General features: G+C 38.1%; 1 protein-coding gene across 3 annotated transcripts in view; it reads left to right on the top strand.

Annotated features, from left to right (window-relative positions):
• Positions 1 to 18,301, top strand: part of APOOL (apolipoprotein O like) — a 161,957-nt gene that overhangs the window by 80,550 nt on the left and 63,106 nt on the right. For 2 of the 3 annotated variants that reach the window (XM_087859658.1, XM_045800033.2), the window contains one exon: positions 15,130 to 15,699. The exons of the other annotated variant lie outside the window; for it this stretch is intronic. In XM_087859658.1, the coding sequence (XP_087715784.1) occupies positions 15,130 to 15,218 (89 nt within the window). In that variant the 3' untranslated portion in view covers positions 15,219 to 15,699. Of the gene's footprint in view, positions 1 to 15,129; positions 15,700 to 18,301 lie in introns of those variants that run through there. 3 annotated transcript variants of the gene reach the window in all.

The following is an 18,301-nucleotide window of genomic DNA, read 5'->3' as shown; positions in this document are numbered from 1 at the left end:
TCTGGCCCGCTCCCCAGTGCAGATGGTTACTGCTTCCTGGTGCCCGAGCGTGGTGGCTCCCTCCCCCTTCTGTTTATGTTCTGTTATCTGTGTGCAGAGTCACGGCTCCCCGCTTAGTACCTCAATACTCAGTGCTAGAGTTGTTCATTTATAGAGATCCGGAGGTATCTTCCTGCGTCCCAGCCTGATTTTGTGGGTATTCAGGATGGTCTGGTAGATATCCAGCTTGACTCAGGGGACGAGCTGAAAAAGGGGTCCCCTACTCCTCCACCATCTTTTCTTCTTCTTGCACGAAGTGGTCGCTTTTCTGTTCATAGAGTTTCTGCTACTCTTTTCTTCGTTCTCCAGTTGCGTTCATAGGTATTCGGAATGGTTTGGTAGCTCTCTAGCTGAATTCCTGTAACCAGACGAACTTTAGATCTCTTGCTCCTCCACCATCTTGGCTTACTCTTGCACATACTTCTTAGATAGAAACTGTCTTGGAGAATTCTTTGATTTACTTATGATTGTGAATGTTTCATTCTTATCCCTTTCTTTGAATGCATCTCTCTGCATGGTACATTATGGTATCTGATAAGAGGGGCCCATGGAAATACTCAGCCTGGGTTCAAAACCAACTGGAAGAAGTTACTTGTTGGCGGAGATGCTAAAGAGAGCCTCTTTCTGCTGGTTCTTAATTGGATTATAGAAATCCAACAAATTTCTGTACATCGATTTTATAACCTGTGGCATTGCTGAATTGATGTATTAGTTCTAGCAATTTTCTGGTGGAGTCTTGGGTTTTCTACGTAGAGTGTCGTGTCATCTGCAAATAGTGAAAGTTTGACGACTTCTTTGCCAATGTGGGTGCTTTTTATTCCTTTCTGTTGTCTGATTGCCGAAGCTAAGACTTCCAGTTCTATGTTAAATAGTGATGAGATTGGACGTCCCTATCTTGTTCCTTACTGTGAAGGAAAAGCTCTCAACATTTCCCTTTTGAGGATGATATCGGCTGTGGGTCTTTTGTGATGCTGAGGTATGTTGCCCCTCTCCATACATGGTAGAGGGTTTTTATCAAAAATTGATGCTGCATTTTGTGAAATGATTTTTCTGCATCTGTTAAGAGGATCATCTGGTTCTTATCCTTTCTTTTATTAAGGTGGTGTATTGCGTTGATTGTTTTGCTAATTTTGAACACCCCTGCAGCCCAGGAATAAATCCCACTTGATTGTGGTAAATAATTCTTTTAATATACTGTTAGATGTAATTTGCTAGCATCTTGTTGAAAGTTTTTGCATCCATGTTCATCAGGGATATTGGTCTGTAATTCTCCTTTTTGGTGGGGTCTTTGGTTTTGAAATCAAAGTAATGCTGGCGTTGTAGAATAAGTTTGGAAGTTTACAAGAAGCTAGATAAAAAAGAAAAAAAAAGGTATGTCCCATTTCCCTTAGAACTAAAGCTTTGCAGCACTCTATGAAGCAGTAGACTCGGTGCGTGCAAGGGGTTTGTGCTGATCTTCTTCCCTACTGCACTGATTCTCATCCACACTTGCCCTAGTGGAGATGCACCTGGAGGGTGCTAGGGGATGGGTGTTGGTGTAAGCAGCTCTGGCCTTCACTGAGTGGCACTGTGTTGCTTCCTGAAGTTGGTCAGTGCTAATGGGTGGAGAAAGGGTGGTTGGGGGGGTCACCCTGCTCTCTTGTCCCTGGAGCAGGGAATTCACACCTGCCACTATTCAGGAAGCCCTCACTGAAGAGCAAACAATCGCCTCTCCTGTGTCTCCCCAGATTCCATCAGATCCCTGCCTTCACCCTCTCTAGGGGTGTCCGAGCTGTCTGCCTGCCAGGCACCACAGTATACTCCTGTGTTTTATCTCAGCCCTACAGCTGGGTTTCAAAACTCCAAATTTTAGGGACCCACTCAGTGTGGACCTGCACTGATCCTGTGGATGAGGGTGTAGCTGTGTTGTGGCCTGTGCTGGTCTGTCCCAGAAAAGCTGTAGCATGACCGTTCAGTTGTTCAGAGTTTATGTAAAGCACACCAAAAAGCCGGCAAGGTTTGCTGCCTGCAGCCAGTATATTTGTTCCTACGCTAGCGAACCAGGCAGCACTTTGGTGCCACCAGCTCTTTTGTACCCAGAGATGCCGTGACTCCCAAATGTACTTCAGGAACAGAAACTTTCTCGCGTGTGACCTGGGGGATCCTCAGACCATGCTGCCCACTCCTGGGTCTCTGCCTTCCTTCCCCACCAGAGCATCACTAAACCTACCAGGCATGACCCCTGTGATAGTACAGACTTCTTAAACTTGACTTTGAGCTTCGCTGCTTATAAAAACTTGCAGTAGTTAGCCCCTTTCATTTCCCCAGTCATTAGTTTTGGGGAAGAGGTTTTCTTTTGCATTCCCCTGCTCATGCTTTCACTCTTTCTTCCTCTCTTGCTCCTCTCTCCATGATCAGGGCTCCCTCTGCTCTGCCACACCCACAGTTCTTTTCAACTCTCTGCAGCATCTACCTTCCCTAAGGTGGCTGTTTTTCTACCTGTAGATGTGCAGTTTGTTCTCTCCGTCCTCAGATTTCTTGGGTGTTCAGGATGATTTGATATTTATCTAGCTGTGTTCAAGGGCTGAGACAAGCTTAGGGTCCCCCTACTCCTCCACCATCTTAACTCCTCTGCCACATCTTCTTTATCCATTCATCAGTCAGCATTGTTCCAGTGCTATATTGAATCAGTGTGGTGAGAGTAGATATCCGTGTCTTGGTCCTGTTAGATTCCCCATGGATTATCATGTGCTGCTTCCATGTCTTGGATATTGTAAATAATGTTGCTATAAATATAGGGGTGCCTGTATCCCTTTGAATTAGTATTTTTGTATTCTTTGGATAAATACCCACTAATGCAGTTGTTGAATCGTAAGGTAATTCTATTTTTAACTTTTTGAGGAACCTCCATACTGTTTTCCAGACTGGCTGCACCAGTTTGCTTTCCTGCCATCAGTGCAATAGGGTTTCTTTTTCTCTACATCCTCCCCAATACCTTTTGTTTCTTGTGTTTTGATTTTACCCATTCTGACAGGTGTGAGTTGATACTGTATTGTAGTTTTGATTTTCATTTCCCTGATGACAAGTGATGATGAGCATCTTTTCATGTGTCTGTTGGCTGTCGGTATGTCTACCTTGGAGAAATATCCATTCATGTCTTTTACCCATTTTTAATTAGTTTTTTTTTTTTTTTTAGGTTTTGAGTTGTATAAGTTCTTTATGTATTTTGGATACTAACCCTTTATCGGCAATGTTATTAACAGATATCTTCTACCATTCAGTAGGTTGCCTTTTAGTTTTGTTGATTATTTCCTTCATCGTGTAGGAGCTTTTTATATTGATTTACTGCTGATAGTTTATTATTGTTTTTCTTTCCCTTGCCTCACAGGACCTTTCTAGAAATGTGTTGCTGTGGCCAATTTCTGAGAATTATTGCCTTTGCTCTCTTCTAGGATTTTTAGGGGTTCAGGGCTCACATTTAGGTCTTCAATCCATTTTGACTTTAGTTTTGTGTGTGGTGTAAGAAAGTGGTCCTTGGGGCGCCTGGGTAGCGCAGTCGTTAAAGCGTCTGCCTTCGGCTCAGGGCGTGATCCTGGCGTTCCAGGATCGAGTCCCACATCAGGCTCCTCCGCTGGGAGCCTGCTTCTTCCTCTCCCACTCCCCCTGCTGTGTTCCCTCTCTCACTGGCTGTCTCTCTGTCACATAAATAAATAAAATCTTTAAAAAAAAAAAAAAAGAAAGTGGTCCTAGTACCACTTTTTGACATGTTACTTTCCAGTTTTCCCAGCACCATTTGTTGAAGAGACTGTTTCCCACTGGTTGTTCTTTCCTGCTTTGTTGAAGATTAATTGCCCATATAGTTGTGGGTTCATTTCTGAGTTTTCTGTTATGTTCCATTGATCTGTATGTCTGTTTTTTTTTTTTTTTTTGCCATTACCATCCTGGTTTGAATACTACAGCTTTGTAATACAATTTGAAGTCCAAATTATCATGCCTCCAGCTTTGCTTTGCTTTTTCAAGGTTGCTTTGGTGACTCAGGGTCTTTTGTGATTCCATAAAAATTTTAGGATTGTTCGTTCTTGCTCTATGAAAAATGCTGGTGGTATTTTGATAGGGATTACATTAAATGTGTAGATTGCTTTGGATAGTGTAGTCATTTTACAATATCTGTACTTCCATCCATGAGCACGAAATGTCTTTCTATTTCTTCGTGTCGTCTTCAGTTTCTTTCATAAGCGTGCTATAGTTTTCAGAGTACTGTCTTTCACCTCTGTGGTTAAGGTTATTCGTAGCTACCTTACTCTTTTGGTGCATTTAAAAATGGGATTGATTCCTTAATTACTTTCTGCTCATTCACTACTGGTGACAGAAATTGCAACAGATTTCTGTACTTTGATTTTGTATTCTGTGACTTTACTGAAAAGTTTTTATCAGTTCTAGCAGTTTTTTGGTGGGGTGTCTTGAGTTTTCTATATATAGTATCAGGTCAGCTGCAAAGACTGAAAGTTTCGCTTCTTTACCAATTTGTTGTCTTTTTTTTTTTTTTGTCCGATTGCTGTGGCTAGGATTTCCAGTGCTATATTGAATCAGTGTGGTGAGAGTAGATATCCGTGTCTTGGTCCTGTCAGATTCCCCCATGGATTATCATGTTAATGTGGGTTTTTCATATATTGCCCTTATTATGTTGATGTTTGTTCCCTCTTAATCTACTTTGTTGAGAGTTTTCATCACTTCTGTTCCGATGAACATATGTTTCTTATCCTTTCTCTTATTGATGTGATGTAATGTGTTGATTGTTTTGTGAAAAATAAACCACCCTTGCAACCCAGCTATAAATCCCACTTGATTGTGATGAATGATTTTTAATGTATTGTTGGATTAGGTTTCATAGCATTTTGTCGTGGATTTTTGCATCTGTGGTCATCAGAGATAATGGCCTGTCGTTATCCTTGTTAGGGGTGTCTTTATCTGGTTTTGGTATCAGGGTAAACCTGGCCTCATAGAATGAATTTGGAAGTTTTGCTTCCTTTTCTATTTTTTGGAATACTTTGAGAAGAATAGGTATTAACTCTTCTTTAAATGTTTGGTGGTATGCCCTTGTAAAGCCATCTGGTCCTGGACTTTTGTTTGTTTGGGATTTTTTTGTTTACTGATTCAGTTTCTTTGATAGTGATCAGTCTGTTCAAATTTTCTATTTCTTCCCATTTCAGTTTTGGTAGTTTATACTTTTCTAGATATTTATCCATGTCCTCTAGGTTGACCAATTTGTCAGCATATGGATTTTCATAAGTCTTTCTTATAATTGTATTTCCATGGTGTTGGTTTTATTCCTCTTCTCTCATTTATGATTTTATTTACTGGAGTTCTTTCCCATTTTTTTCTTAATAAGTCTGGCTAGACATTTACCAATTTTATCAATTTTTTCAAAGAACCACCTCATTCAAAGAAACCAGGTTTCATTGACCCTTTGTATTGTTTGTTTGTTTAGTTTGTATATCATTTGTTTCTGCTCTGATCTTTATCGTGTCCTTCTTTCTGCTGGTTTTAGGTATTGTTTTTCTTTCCCTGCTCCTTAAGGTTGTTTATTTGAGATTTTTCTTGCTTCTTGATGTAGGCCTATATTGCTATAAACTTCCTTCTTAGAACCTCTTTTGCTGTGTCCCAAAAGTTTCAAACCATTGTGTTTTTATTTTAATGTGTTTCCATGTTCTTTTTTATATATTTGTTTTATTTCCTGGTTGACCCATTCATTGTTTAGTAGCATGTTATTTAACCTCCATGTATTTGAGGACTTTCAAGATTTTTTTCTTGTGGTTGACTTCTAGTTTCATAGTGTTGTGGTCAGAAGAGATACATGGTATGCTTCAATTTTTTCAGTTTGTTAAAGCTTTTTTTGTGATCTCATGTGATTTATTCTGGGGACTATTCCATGTGCACTTGAAAAGAATGTGTATTCTGCTGTTTTAGGATGAAATGTTCTGAGTATATCTGTTCAGTCCATCCCATCCAGTGTGTCATTCAAAGCCATTGTTTCCTTGTTGGTTTTCTGTTTAGATGATCTATCCATCAATATAAGTGGGATGTTCAAGTCCCCTACTATAATTAGATTATTTTCCTTTAGTTCCTTTATATTTGTTATTAACTGTTTTATGTATTTGGGTTCTCCCATGTTGGGTGCATAAATATTTACAACTGTTCCATCTTCTTGTTGAAATGTCCCCTTAATGGCTATATAGTGCCCTTCTTTGACTCCTTACAGTCTTTGTTTTAACGTGTGTTTTGTCCGATATAAGTATTCTTATTCCAGCTTTCTTTTGACATTGATTTGCATGTTAGATATTTCTCCGTCCCCCTCACTTTCAATGTGCAGGTGTCTTTAGGTCCAAAATGAGTCAGTATATAGACGGGTCTTGTTTTTTTTTTTTTTTTAATCCATTCTGATAACCCATGTCTTTTGATTGGAGCTTTTATTCCATGTACATTCAGACTAACTATTGATAGATATGTATTTATTGCCAATATATTCCCTATTTTATAGTTGTTTCTGATAATTTGCTCTGATCTTTCCTTTCCTTCTCTCTTCTGTGGTTTGCTGGTTTTCTGTAGTGATATATTTGGATTTCTTTTTATTTTCTGCATATCTATTACTGGTTTTTGATATGTCATTACCATCAATTTTGTATATAACATCTTCTGTGTATAACTCTGTATTATTTAACAGTTTGGACCCTTTCTTTATTCCTCTCCTCTCTTTGTGTTAAGTATATGGTTTCAACTTTTATATCTTTTTATTTTGTGAATTCCTTGTCTGATTTTTAGAGAAATACTCATTTTTGCTGCTTTTGTGTTTCCTATCTGTATTCTGTCACCTTTGGTCTTTCCTTTGCACTCAGAGTCCCCTTTAATAGTTCTTGCTGGTCTGGTTTAGTGGTCATGAACTCCTTTAGTTTTTGTTTGGGAAATTTTATCTCTCCTTGTGTTCTGAATTAAAGCCCTGATGAATAGAATATTATTGGTTGCAGATTTTTCCCATTCAACACTTTGAATATATCATGCCAGTCTCTTTTTGCTTGCAAAGTTTATGCAGATAAATCGCTTGATAGCCTGATGGTGTTTCCTTTGTATGTAACTACTTTTGTCTTGCTGCTTTTAATTTTTTATTCTTTATCACTGTATTTTGCCATTTAATTATAATATGTCTTGGTGTGGATCTGCTTTGTTGATTTCGTTGGGGGTTCTCTGTGCCTGCTGGATCTGTTCCCTTCCCCAGATTAGGGAAGTTTTCATCTATTATCTCTGAAATAAATTTTCTGTCCCCTTTTCTTTCTCTTCTACTTCTGGGATTCCTATAATGTGAATATTATTACATTTGAAGGCATCACTGAGTTCTCTAAGTCTATTCTTATTTTACACATTTTTTTTCTTTTTTCAGGTTGATTCCTTTCCATTACTCTGTCTTCTAGGTAATTAATTCATTCCTCTCCTTCCAGCATCATGTTCATTCCATCAAATGTGTTTCTCATTTTGTTTATTGAGCTCTGTATCTCTGCTCTGTTATTCCTTATTTCAGCTTTAAGAGTCTCATTTATGTTTTCCACTATTTTTTCAATTCCAGTGAGTGTTCTTTTGATCTTTAATTTAAATTCTCTATCAGGCATATTACTTATATCTGTTTCACTTAGATCTCTGGTCATGGTCTTGTCCTATTCTTTCATATAGGACCAATTCCTCTGTCTTTTCATTTTGTCTAAGTCTCTGTGCCTGCTTCTCTGTGTTAGGAAAGTCAGCTATGTCTCCTGTTCTGAAGGATAATGGCCTTATGAGGAAGACATCTCATAGTGCCATCCAGTGTAGTGTTCCCTATTCCCCAGTGCCTGGTGCTTCCAGGACTGTCTCCAATATGTGCTGTGTGTGCTCTGTTATTGTGTCCTGGCCACTTTATTCTTCAGGGCAGTTGCTTGCAGAGGCTTTCTTTGTTGTGGGCAGTATTTGGTCCTTGGCCTGAATGTGGCAAGTCTTAACTAGGTGTGCTCTGGTCTGCTTTTGCCACCACCTACAGAACTGAGGCCTGCAGATCTCATTGGTTGGGAGACATGTTTGGATAGGGGTTTGGGCTGGTCTTCTGCACAAAGGGGTGCTCTGCACTGGGACTGAGGCCAGTGTAACTGGGAGGGGCACTTCCCCAGAGCGTGGGGGGCATTGCTTGGTGTAACCAAGTTAGGTAGTGTGGAGGCTGTCCTGGTTCCTGCAGATGGCTCTGTGTTTATGCTGAGGGGCTGGGGACATAACGGTTGCCTGCCAGGAACAAAGGAACTGGCAGGCATCACTGTGAATGCTGCCTCTCTGGGACATGCTCTGAGATGAGCAAGTGACCACTGCACTCTGCTCACAGGTGCTCCTCAGATTGCTGCTTCCACATTATATGTCCACAGGCCGTTTGCTCTACCTTCTCTCCAAGAGCAGCTCCAGTGGTTCTAGGCTCTCCCTGAGCCCTGCCCACTGACCTATAGAATTCAGGCCTTAAGCCCTGCTGGTTGCAAGCACTTCTGAAATTCGGCCCCTTTCACTTTCTAAGCCAGTTGCTATGGGGATTCCTTTTCCCTGTGCGCTCCTCTCTGTGTTTGTCTGTCACCTTTCTCCAAGACTGTAGCTCCCTGCCCACCATAATAGCCATCATCTGTTTCTCTCCCAAACCTTGGTCTCCACACCTTTTACTCTTCTTTGATGTGGCCTCCTCTCTGCCTTTAGTTGTGGAGTTTGTTCTGCCAGTCTTCATGTCAATCTCTGTGATTTAGGACGATTTAATACTTATCTAGTTTTATTCATGGGACAGGGTGAGCCTAGGGTCCTCCTACTCTGCCGCCATCATCCCTTCTCTCTGTTCTTGAATGGCTTACAGGTTTTAGATTCTGATAATCCATAGTTCACCATATTCCCACAAGTATATAATATATCCTGTCATTTTTCTAAATATCTGTCAATTAAAGAATATCTTTGTGGAGAAGAAACACGTTACAGCTTAACAGTGGGATTAAACTATTGCTAGCCCATGTTTTCTCTTCACACATGTGTGTTCTGGAACCCTTTACCCACTTGTCATGGGTAATGTAGTATATGAAAATCATTCTAAGTTCACATGTAAAGGAGAGAAATATGTTAGTACTATTCATCCTTATCATATATCATTCAGAATTGATTATACAGAATACTTTTGGGATTTATCATTTCTACATTTCATGTGCAATCTCAAAGGTCCAAGAAAACAGTAGTGATTATGAGCACAGATTTAAGAGTAAGACCTGGAACTGAATCCTAGATCCAACATTTGCTAGTTCTCTTACTTGGGACAAATTATCTAATACCTCAAGCCTGTTTTCTAATCTGTAAATGGGGGGGCAATAATAGTGTTTTTCTCACATAGTTGTGAGGATTAAATGAGATGCTGCATGTAAAGCACAAAGTACAATGTCAATCACATGCTAAATTCTCATTGCGTGTTGGAAAATATGATTTGCCCAGAGTAATTAGCCATTTTGCTGATAAACAAGTATTTCCATTGAGCAAGCTTTGGGAGCACACTATTTAGGTAGATAGCCTAGCCATAGCTACCACTTACCACCATACAGAATATGTTGGGTATACATCCAGTTATATATTATGGCTCTTAATATGAGCTTGGTAGTTCTCTGTCATTCATACACATTTATAATAAAAATTATGTTATTTTAGGAATAACAAATTCCTAAAGACATGGACCTCTTTGAAATCTGATGAAAGAAGAATAAAATCTTTCATATTCCCACAGGATTAATGTCCCTCCCTCTAAAGCAGAGGTTGGCTGACTATGGCTTTTGTGCCAAATCTTGCTCACCATCTATTTTGTAAATTTCACAAGCCAAGGATGGTTTCTACATGGTTTAACATAGTTGAAAAAAAAAATAAAAGTATTTTGTGACAAGAGAACATTATATGAATTCAAATCTTAGTGTCTATAAGTAAAGTTTTATTGGAATACAGCTTCACTCCTTCATTTGTATATTGTCTGTGACTGCCTTCATACTACAGTGGCAAAGTTGAGTAGTTGCAAAGGAGACCTCATAGTTTACAAAGTCAAAATATTTACTCTCTGGCCCACTGGAGAAAATGATTGCTAATATTTCTTTTAGAAGGATGAAGTGTGCCATAAATGCATGACTCATCTCGCCTTTATAATATTTGCCAGCTTTTCTATGGGACAGGAGACTAAACAGCCAACCTCCAAACATCTGAAGGGCAAAATCAAATTTCCTAGTCTTTTAGAGCAAGGGAAACAAAAACATCAGGCTCTCAGTCAGCACCTTTGGAGTTGGCTATACCTGAGGAAGAGAGAGGAACCAGCGGTTGATTGACTGACTCTTCCTAACACTTCAACTCATCTCAGTATCTGATTGGATTAAGATGATAAGCACCTTACCCTTCCTAAAGAGGAAAAGGGTCCCCTCTCTCCTAGAAGATATCATCTGGAGCTGCTCTGGTTCTTTTATACACAGTGTCCACCATGCAAACAAAATATTACTTATGCAAAGAGGCAGAACAATGTGACTGACAGGCAGAAAGATGTGAGTGACAAAATAACAGTAGACCCACAGGTGATCTAAATATTGAAGTTTGTAGAAAAGGACTTTAACTATGGTAAATATGTTAAATAGAAAACATGAACAAGTAAAGATGAAAAAATGGAGAATTTCACAGAAATTGGGATCTACTTAAAAAATCAAGTGAATATTCTAGAACTGAAAAGCATAGTACCTGAAATTAAGGACTCATAGGATGGATTTAGCAGCAGACTATATACAAAAGAGAACAGAAATAATGAACTCGAATACAAGTAAATAGAATATAGCCAAAGTGAAGCACAGAGAGAAAAAAGAATGAAAAGAATAGAACAGAGTGTGAGAAAGTAAATTGCAGTGACTAGTATCTTTAAGTATTTCAATTACTTTTAAGCTGAATGCTGAATATCACCTAAATTTTATACAAAGAAACAAAAATAGAATTTTTAACAATCCTACCTTCACTCAGAAATTTATTAGTGATCTGTCCCATTTTTTATATCTAACTTGCTCAAAATATGAGATAATGTGTGAACTAAATTATCAGTGAATAGATATCACATAAAGGCTGTCTTATGACTTTAAACATCTTTATTTTTTCCTGTTTGTTGTAACACCAGCTTTTAAGTTTTTATTTAAATTCCAGTTAGTTAACATACAGTGTAATTCGTTTCAAGTGTACAATATTGTGATTCAGCACTTGTGTACAAGCATCCAATGCTCATCACAAGATAACACCAGCTTTTTAAAAAGTCTTCTAAAAAACTAAGTATAAAAACAACTTTTTATGAAAGATTAAAAATATGATAAAATACAAAGAAAAGCATTCTAATGGGTTAGGGGATTGAGATTCAAGAAGAGTTTTATTACTGCTAATCCTTTGGGAGGAAAGAACCCTAGATCAGCTCAAGGGGTGAAGAAATTTCTAAGCGGAAAGATGTAATCCTTAGTTACCCAGAAAAGTAGGAGATGAATCTTTTTTAAGAGGCAGAAAACAGGGGCGCCTGGGTGGCTCAGTCATTAAGCGTCTGCCTTCAGCTCAGGGCGTGATCCCAGGGTCCTGGGATCGAGCCCCAAATCAGGCTCCCTGCTCCGCTGGGAGCCTGCTTCTTCCTCTCCCACTCCCCCTGTTTGTGTTCCCTCTCTCACTGGCTGTCTCTGTCAGATGAATAAATAAAATCTTAAAAAAAATAAAAATAAAAGGCAGAAAACAAATGACCTAGGCTGTGGCTCTAAACTAGAGGTTTCCATGTTACAGTTACTGGAGTTGTTTGTTTTCTAAAATTCACTCTACCCAAGAATTATAAATTAGAATCTTCAGAGGTGAAGCCTCCAAGCAGGTGGATTGTAGGAAAAGCTCCACAGGTAATTCTCTATGCATGTTCCTCTAGTTAATAATGTCTGACATAAGTTATGGATAAATTAAAATTCTGAAGTTTTTCAGCAAATTTTGAAAGGTAGAGATCTAAAGGCGATGGGGCGTTTCAAAATTGTGTGAAATTTTGACTAGACTTTGGACAAGAATATATATTAAGGAAGTAAGTAGAAGTGTTAGAGAACTTAGTCAACTGATGGGTATTATTAAGAAAATTAGTCACAGTCAGACTTATATAAAATAATCATTTGTCATGCTTACTATAATATGTTTGATAAGGAAGAAAACTCTTTCCTAGGACGCTTTTCACTTGTACTGAGCAAAGACTTCCACCAGGTGGCAGTAAAGATACATTTGGGAAAGAAGCAAGCAGAACCAGTTTCTTAATGTTTTTTATGTGTGATGGACCTCTTCTCAGAATAATGTTTTTAAGTGGGTAAAACAAAATACATAATATATGTGCTTCTTTAAATGTATTAAACAAAAGTACCTAACAGATTGAATAAAAGCCATAGTTTTGACGTAGTGATAAGTGTAAATCTTTCAAAATATTTGCAACTGCAGCGTGACATGAAACTTTTCGTGATTTCTGTTAGTGACAGAATCTGAGGTCCTGCTAACACTATTGTGGTTTGTTGCCTACACTCATTATGGAAGAAAATCTTCATTTTCAGTCTGAGGTTAATGAAAATGAAGACAAATTTCCTGCACTTAAATTCATAGATCACATGAATTCTATCCATAGATCCCTAAAGGGACCCCATATTAAGAATTTCTATCCTTAAAAAAAAAAAGAAAGAATTCCTATCGTATGGAGAGCTATATCAGTGTATGGATAGTGATTACTTATGATCTGGGTTTTTTTTTAAGTATATCACACTTTATGAAATAGAAAAAGTTTCTGAAGAAATCAGCGTAAAATCATTGTATGTAAATCTGTTTCTCCCCTTTGTTTTCATCATAAAACTGGAAATTAAATTCCTCTATGGGAAAAAGATATGTTTCCCATATGTAACTAAATTATTTTAAGTCAGATTTTGAGAAACACTTAAAAGCAAATTTCTGAAAAAATATTTTTATTCTTACATCACAAAGAAAATATAAAAATAGTTGTTTCTTACCTACTTACCATGCACAGGGTTTTATATGCAACACTTTGTATGTATTATTATACTGAATACTAAAATAATTGTGTGACATTGTTACTACTCTAACTCCCATTTTATATATCAGGGTGGTTGTTTTAGGGAGTCAGACTAACCTGGATTCAGTCCTGGCTCCATTTATCAGCCAAGCGAGATTGGTCAATTTTCTTAACCTCTGTAAATTAAAATGTCCTTATCTATAAAACAAGGGTAATATAAAAATATTATCTATCTCATGGTGGTAATGTGAGATAATGCATGAAAAACAGTAGTGTCTTGCCTGGCACACTATCAGTTTATCAAGATCACCAATGATCTACACATTGCCAAATCCAGTCCATTTTCAGTCTCCATGTTATGCAATCCATCGGTAACTTTTTTTTTTTTTTTTTTTTTTTTTTTTTTAATTAATAATGATTTTTTATTATATTATGTTAGTCACCATACAGTACATCCCCGGTTTTCGATGCAAGGCTCGACGACCCATTAGCTGCGTATAACACCCAGTGCACCATGCAATACGTGCCCTCCCTACTACCCATCACCGGTCTATCCCATTCCCCCACCCCTCTCCCCTCTGTAGCCCTCAGTTTGTTTCTCATAGTCCATAGTCTTTCATGTGATTACTCCCTCTTCCTTGAAACAAATCTCTTCACGTGGCTTGTGGAATACCACTTGCTCTTGGTTCTCTTACTTCACTGACTGGCTGTTCCTTCTCAGCCTTTTCTGATACATTCTCCTAATTTTCTTAAATTAAAAAAAAATGGAATATCCAGAGGACTCATCATTCCTTACACCTCTTCTCTGATGCTCTAGATGATCTCATAGTCCCATAATTTTAAATGCCATATATAAATTAGTACCATAAAATTTATAAAGCAGCCAAGGCCCCTCCTGAGCGCCAGAGACTCACATTTCCAACAGATTACTCAACATTTGTACTCAGATGTTTAGTTAGCAATACAAATTTAACACATTCAAAACTTGACACGTATCTCGCCTTCCCCCAAACATGCTTCTCCCACATTATTCCTTGCCAGAGTGTCAACTCCATCCTTCCAGTTTCTTAAGTAGAGTCTCTCTTACACAACATATTCAATCCACTTAGGAAATCCTGCGCATTCTACCTTCAGAAGTTATCCAGATTCCAGTCTCTTTTTACCACCTCCACTACTACTGGCCTCCCTGCTTTCACCCTCATTTCCCTGTCGTCTCTTCTCCCTACAGACAAGAGTGATCTTTTATTTTAAAATTTTATTTATTTATTTGAGAGAGACAGAGATAGCTAGAGAGAGCATGAGTGGGGAGGAGAGGGAGAAGCAGGTTCCCCGCTGAGTAGGGAGCCCGACGTGGGGCTCGATCCCAGGACCCTGGGATCATGACCTGAGCCAAGGCAGACACTTAACCGACTGAGCCACCCAGGTGCCCCAAGAGGGATCTTTTAAAAAATTAAAACATCAGGTCACTTCTCTGCTCAAAACTGTCCATCTAGCATTAAAATAAAAGAGAAACGCCTTACCGTGGACCTATATGACTTAGCCTTCTATTGTTTTCTGAGTATGTCTCCTGTCACTCTCACTGTACCCACCATCACCACATCTTACCTGTTCTCTTCCAGGCATACTGACCATTTTGTGGTTTCTCAGACATGCCTCAGGTCCATTATACTTTCAAGGCATTTTTCCTCTGATATCTACAGGGCTCACATCCTTACCTCCTTCAGTTCTTTGCTCAGTTACCACCTTTTTTTGAAGGCCACCCTGTTTAAAATTGTAAATCACCCAAGTGCTCTGTATGCCCCTCCCTGTTTTACTTTTTTGCATAGCACTTACCACCACCTGATAGATCTTTTATTTTATTTTCTGTGTTGCCAAACTTAAATGTTAGGTCCATATCAACAGAGATTTGTATTCGTTTTATTCACTGCTGTATTCCCAGTACCAACAATACATTTGTGAAATGAATGACTAATTTTTTTTTCATTTTAATACTTTATCAGGTGCTACACAGTTTATGCCTGACCCCAAGCTCATGGATCACGGGCAGTCCCATCCAGAAGATATAGATATGTACAGCACTAGAAGCTGAAATAGTCTACGTAGAGAACTACAAGATGTATGAAGTTGAAAATAATGATGAAAAAATCATGTAAAGGGTAACTGTGACACAGAGAGTATAATTTTTTTTTAAGGCATAACTTTTAAACAAAGTTTTTCCTTCATATCTTCTAATGTAATGTACAGTTTGGCCAGTCACATAAGGGATTAAAACACAATCTGTGAATTTAATCCAAACAATATTAAATGACTGATGAAGAAGCAGAAATAGAAGTATTTGGATGCATTTCATGATTTTTAAGGGTGTTTATAAAAAAACAAAAGTAGAATAAATATATAAACACTGATGAAATATGTATGTGTGTATATAAATATTTATACAGATACATATACATATTTGCTTTAGCTTTTCAAATTAATGTCAGCTAAATTAGAATGGTGTGTAGAAAGATGTGTTATCCCCCTTTTTTTCATTCCCTGGAGCTGGAATAAAATATCCACATTTTATGACACTTGGGCTTGGTTTTGTCTCTTTGTTTTAGTAATGTCAACTCCTCTTAAATGTCCAAAAACACTTCTATTTAAAAGGACCATATTCTATAAGGCACACCAATGCTGCCTGGTAATCCTGGTTCCTTTAGGTGGTTTCCTATTCTGTTCCCCAAGAGAGTTATTTCAGACCTTTTATTCTTAAGCCTCCTATACCTGCCAAAGATGACTATTACATAAAGAGGAAACATGAGCTTTTAGACATGACCATTTTCAGCTGCTTCCCCTCTACCTTCAGCCATGCATCCCCTTCGTCTAAGGCTAATGCTTATTTGTGTTCCTGATCTCATTCTTTCCCGTGTTTCCCAGTACCATATTCTTTTTTTAAATATTTTTTATTATGTTAGTCACCATACAGTACATCCCTGGTTTTTGATGTAAAGTTTGATGATTCATTAGTTGCGTATAACACCCAGTGCACCATGCAATACGTGCCCTCCTTACTACCCATCACCTGTCTATCCCATTCCCCCACCCCCCTCCCCTCTGAAGCCCTCAGTTTGTTTCCCAGAGTCCATAGTCTCTCGTGGTTCATTCCCAGTACCATATTCTATCCTGTTTAATCTTCAGTCTTTGGTTTATCTTTTCATTAATTTTTTTTCCTCAATCTATAGTTTCAGATCTCCTTTGTCCAAAAACAATAGTAGCAACAACCTTTCCTTAACCCTGCCTCTTCCTCTCAAGCTATCTTTCCTTTCTCTTTACTATGATTGCCATACTTCATAAAAAAAATAGTGTCACTTTCTTACTTCCTCACTTTTGATTCCTCTCTGACTTTCTGACTCCCTGGCCTCTATACCTATTTGAATTTTCTGTAATTATTGACTCTTGAACACTCCCTCCCTGAAACTCACTCCTCCCTTTGTTCTCTGTTATTCCTGCTTATCTTGTCATTCTTCATTCTCTTGCTCTGAATCAAAATGCTGTGGCTCTTCAGGTTGCATTCCTAGTCATCTTTTCTCATTTTATATGCTCTCTCATTTTCATTCAATATACTTCACTGGCTTCAGCCACCATTTATATTTCCTTATCATTCATATTTCCAGCTCCCATATTTCTCTAGAGCTATAGACCTACTTCCTAATTATTTATTATTGCATCTACCTTACATCCCATAGGTATCCCTAATGTTAGTATGCCTAAAACTAAATTGTCTCTACCTCTCTCTTCTTTTATTTCTGTGTTTTTCAAATCTGCTCTACCCTTTCATCATCACCTTCCTGAATTAATACAGTAGTCCTTCATCTGCCCTCCAGCAGTCTTGCTTTCTGTCACTTGAGAATGTGTTCTCTTTGAAGGTAGCAGTAAACCAGGTAATACTAAATAAGAGTCTATTTAAAGTCTGGAATTAGGCAGTACAGGGTTCATTCAGTAGCTCATAGTGCCATCAAGGACCTAAACATTTTCTCTTTCCATTCTGCTCTTTAGTATGTCAGTTTGTCATCTCATGGTGACAAAATGGCTGTTGTTTCTCTGGGGAGCATATACACATTAAATGTAGGAAGAAAAAGTTAGGAAAAACTCTATACTAGATGCTTCTGACCCTCTATTATCAAAAAAGTAAATGCTTATAGCTCCTCTCAGATTTCTTGTCTGTATTCTGACCAGAACTTATCATGTAGCCACCTTAGCTCAAGGAAAATTGGCAAATCATCTTTTTTCCTATGGTGAGGAAGGCAAGGAATACAGGATATGGAATGGGTGTTGAGTTTCAGCTAACATACAGTGTCTGCTACCCTATTCTTCTAACCTGTCTGTCATATTATGACATAGTTGTCTTTCTAACAGCCATTATGGTTAGTTGTCTTCTCTGAAATCTTCAGTGGCTCATCATTGCCTATTTAGTCAGATCAAGACTCCTAAGCATGACATACAAGGCCCTTCACTTATGATCCCAATTCAACTTTAATCCTATCTTCCCTTTCCTTTTCTATCCTACTGCCAATGTATATTTTATCTATAATGTATCACTTGCTCCTTGAACATGCTTTGTTATTTTAAGTTGGTTTTTTTTCTGCCTGTGCTGGTATTTCCTCTTAGAATTTTTTTTTCTGTTTCATCCTGTCCATATTCCAATGTCCTACTCATCCTTCAAACCTAATTCCAGTGTCACCTTTCTCAGTCCTCCAACGTAGGATTGAAATGCTCTCTATTCTACATTCCTTTACACTTGGGTGTTTATAGCTGTGACAATCCATCCAAATTATTATAAAACTAAAACTCATATTTTTTCAGACAAGACTCCTTGTGGGTGTGACTGAATCGTCTTTGTGCAGCTTTTATGCTTATGAAATACCTGGTGCCTAGTAGGAACTCACATGTTCTATGCTTGCAACACAGGATACAAAAGTAATTATACTTCTGTCAAAGGGCTTATATTTCTACTAGAAAGGAAAGAAATAGTATGCATATACAGTGTTATATGTAGTATCTTCCCTAAGATAAATATAACTAAAGATCTGTAAATGCTCAGAGATAAAATGTAGTTTTGAGATGATGTTAAGGAGTCAGTGGTACTTGAGCTACTCAAGGTAGGGAACTAGTTCACTTAGTAGTTTTTCATAA

This window comes from Ursus americanus, chromosome X, assembly GCF_024610735.1.
Source record: "Ursus americanus isolate L20-20 chromosome X, mUrsAme1.1.p, whole genome shotgun sequence".
Taxonomy (NCBI): Eukaryota; Metazoa; Chordata; class Mammalia; order Carnivora; family Ursidae; genus Ursus; species Ursus americanus.
This window is presented reverse-complemented; position numbering and strand designations above follow the sequence as displayed.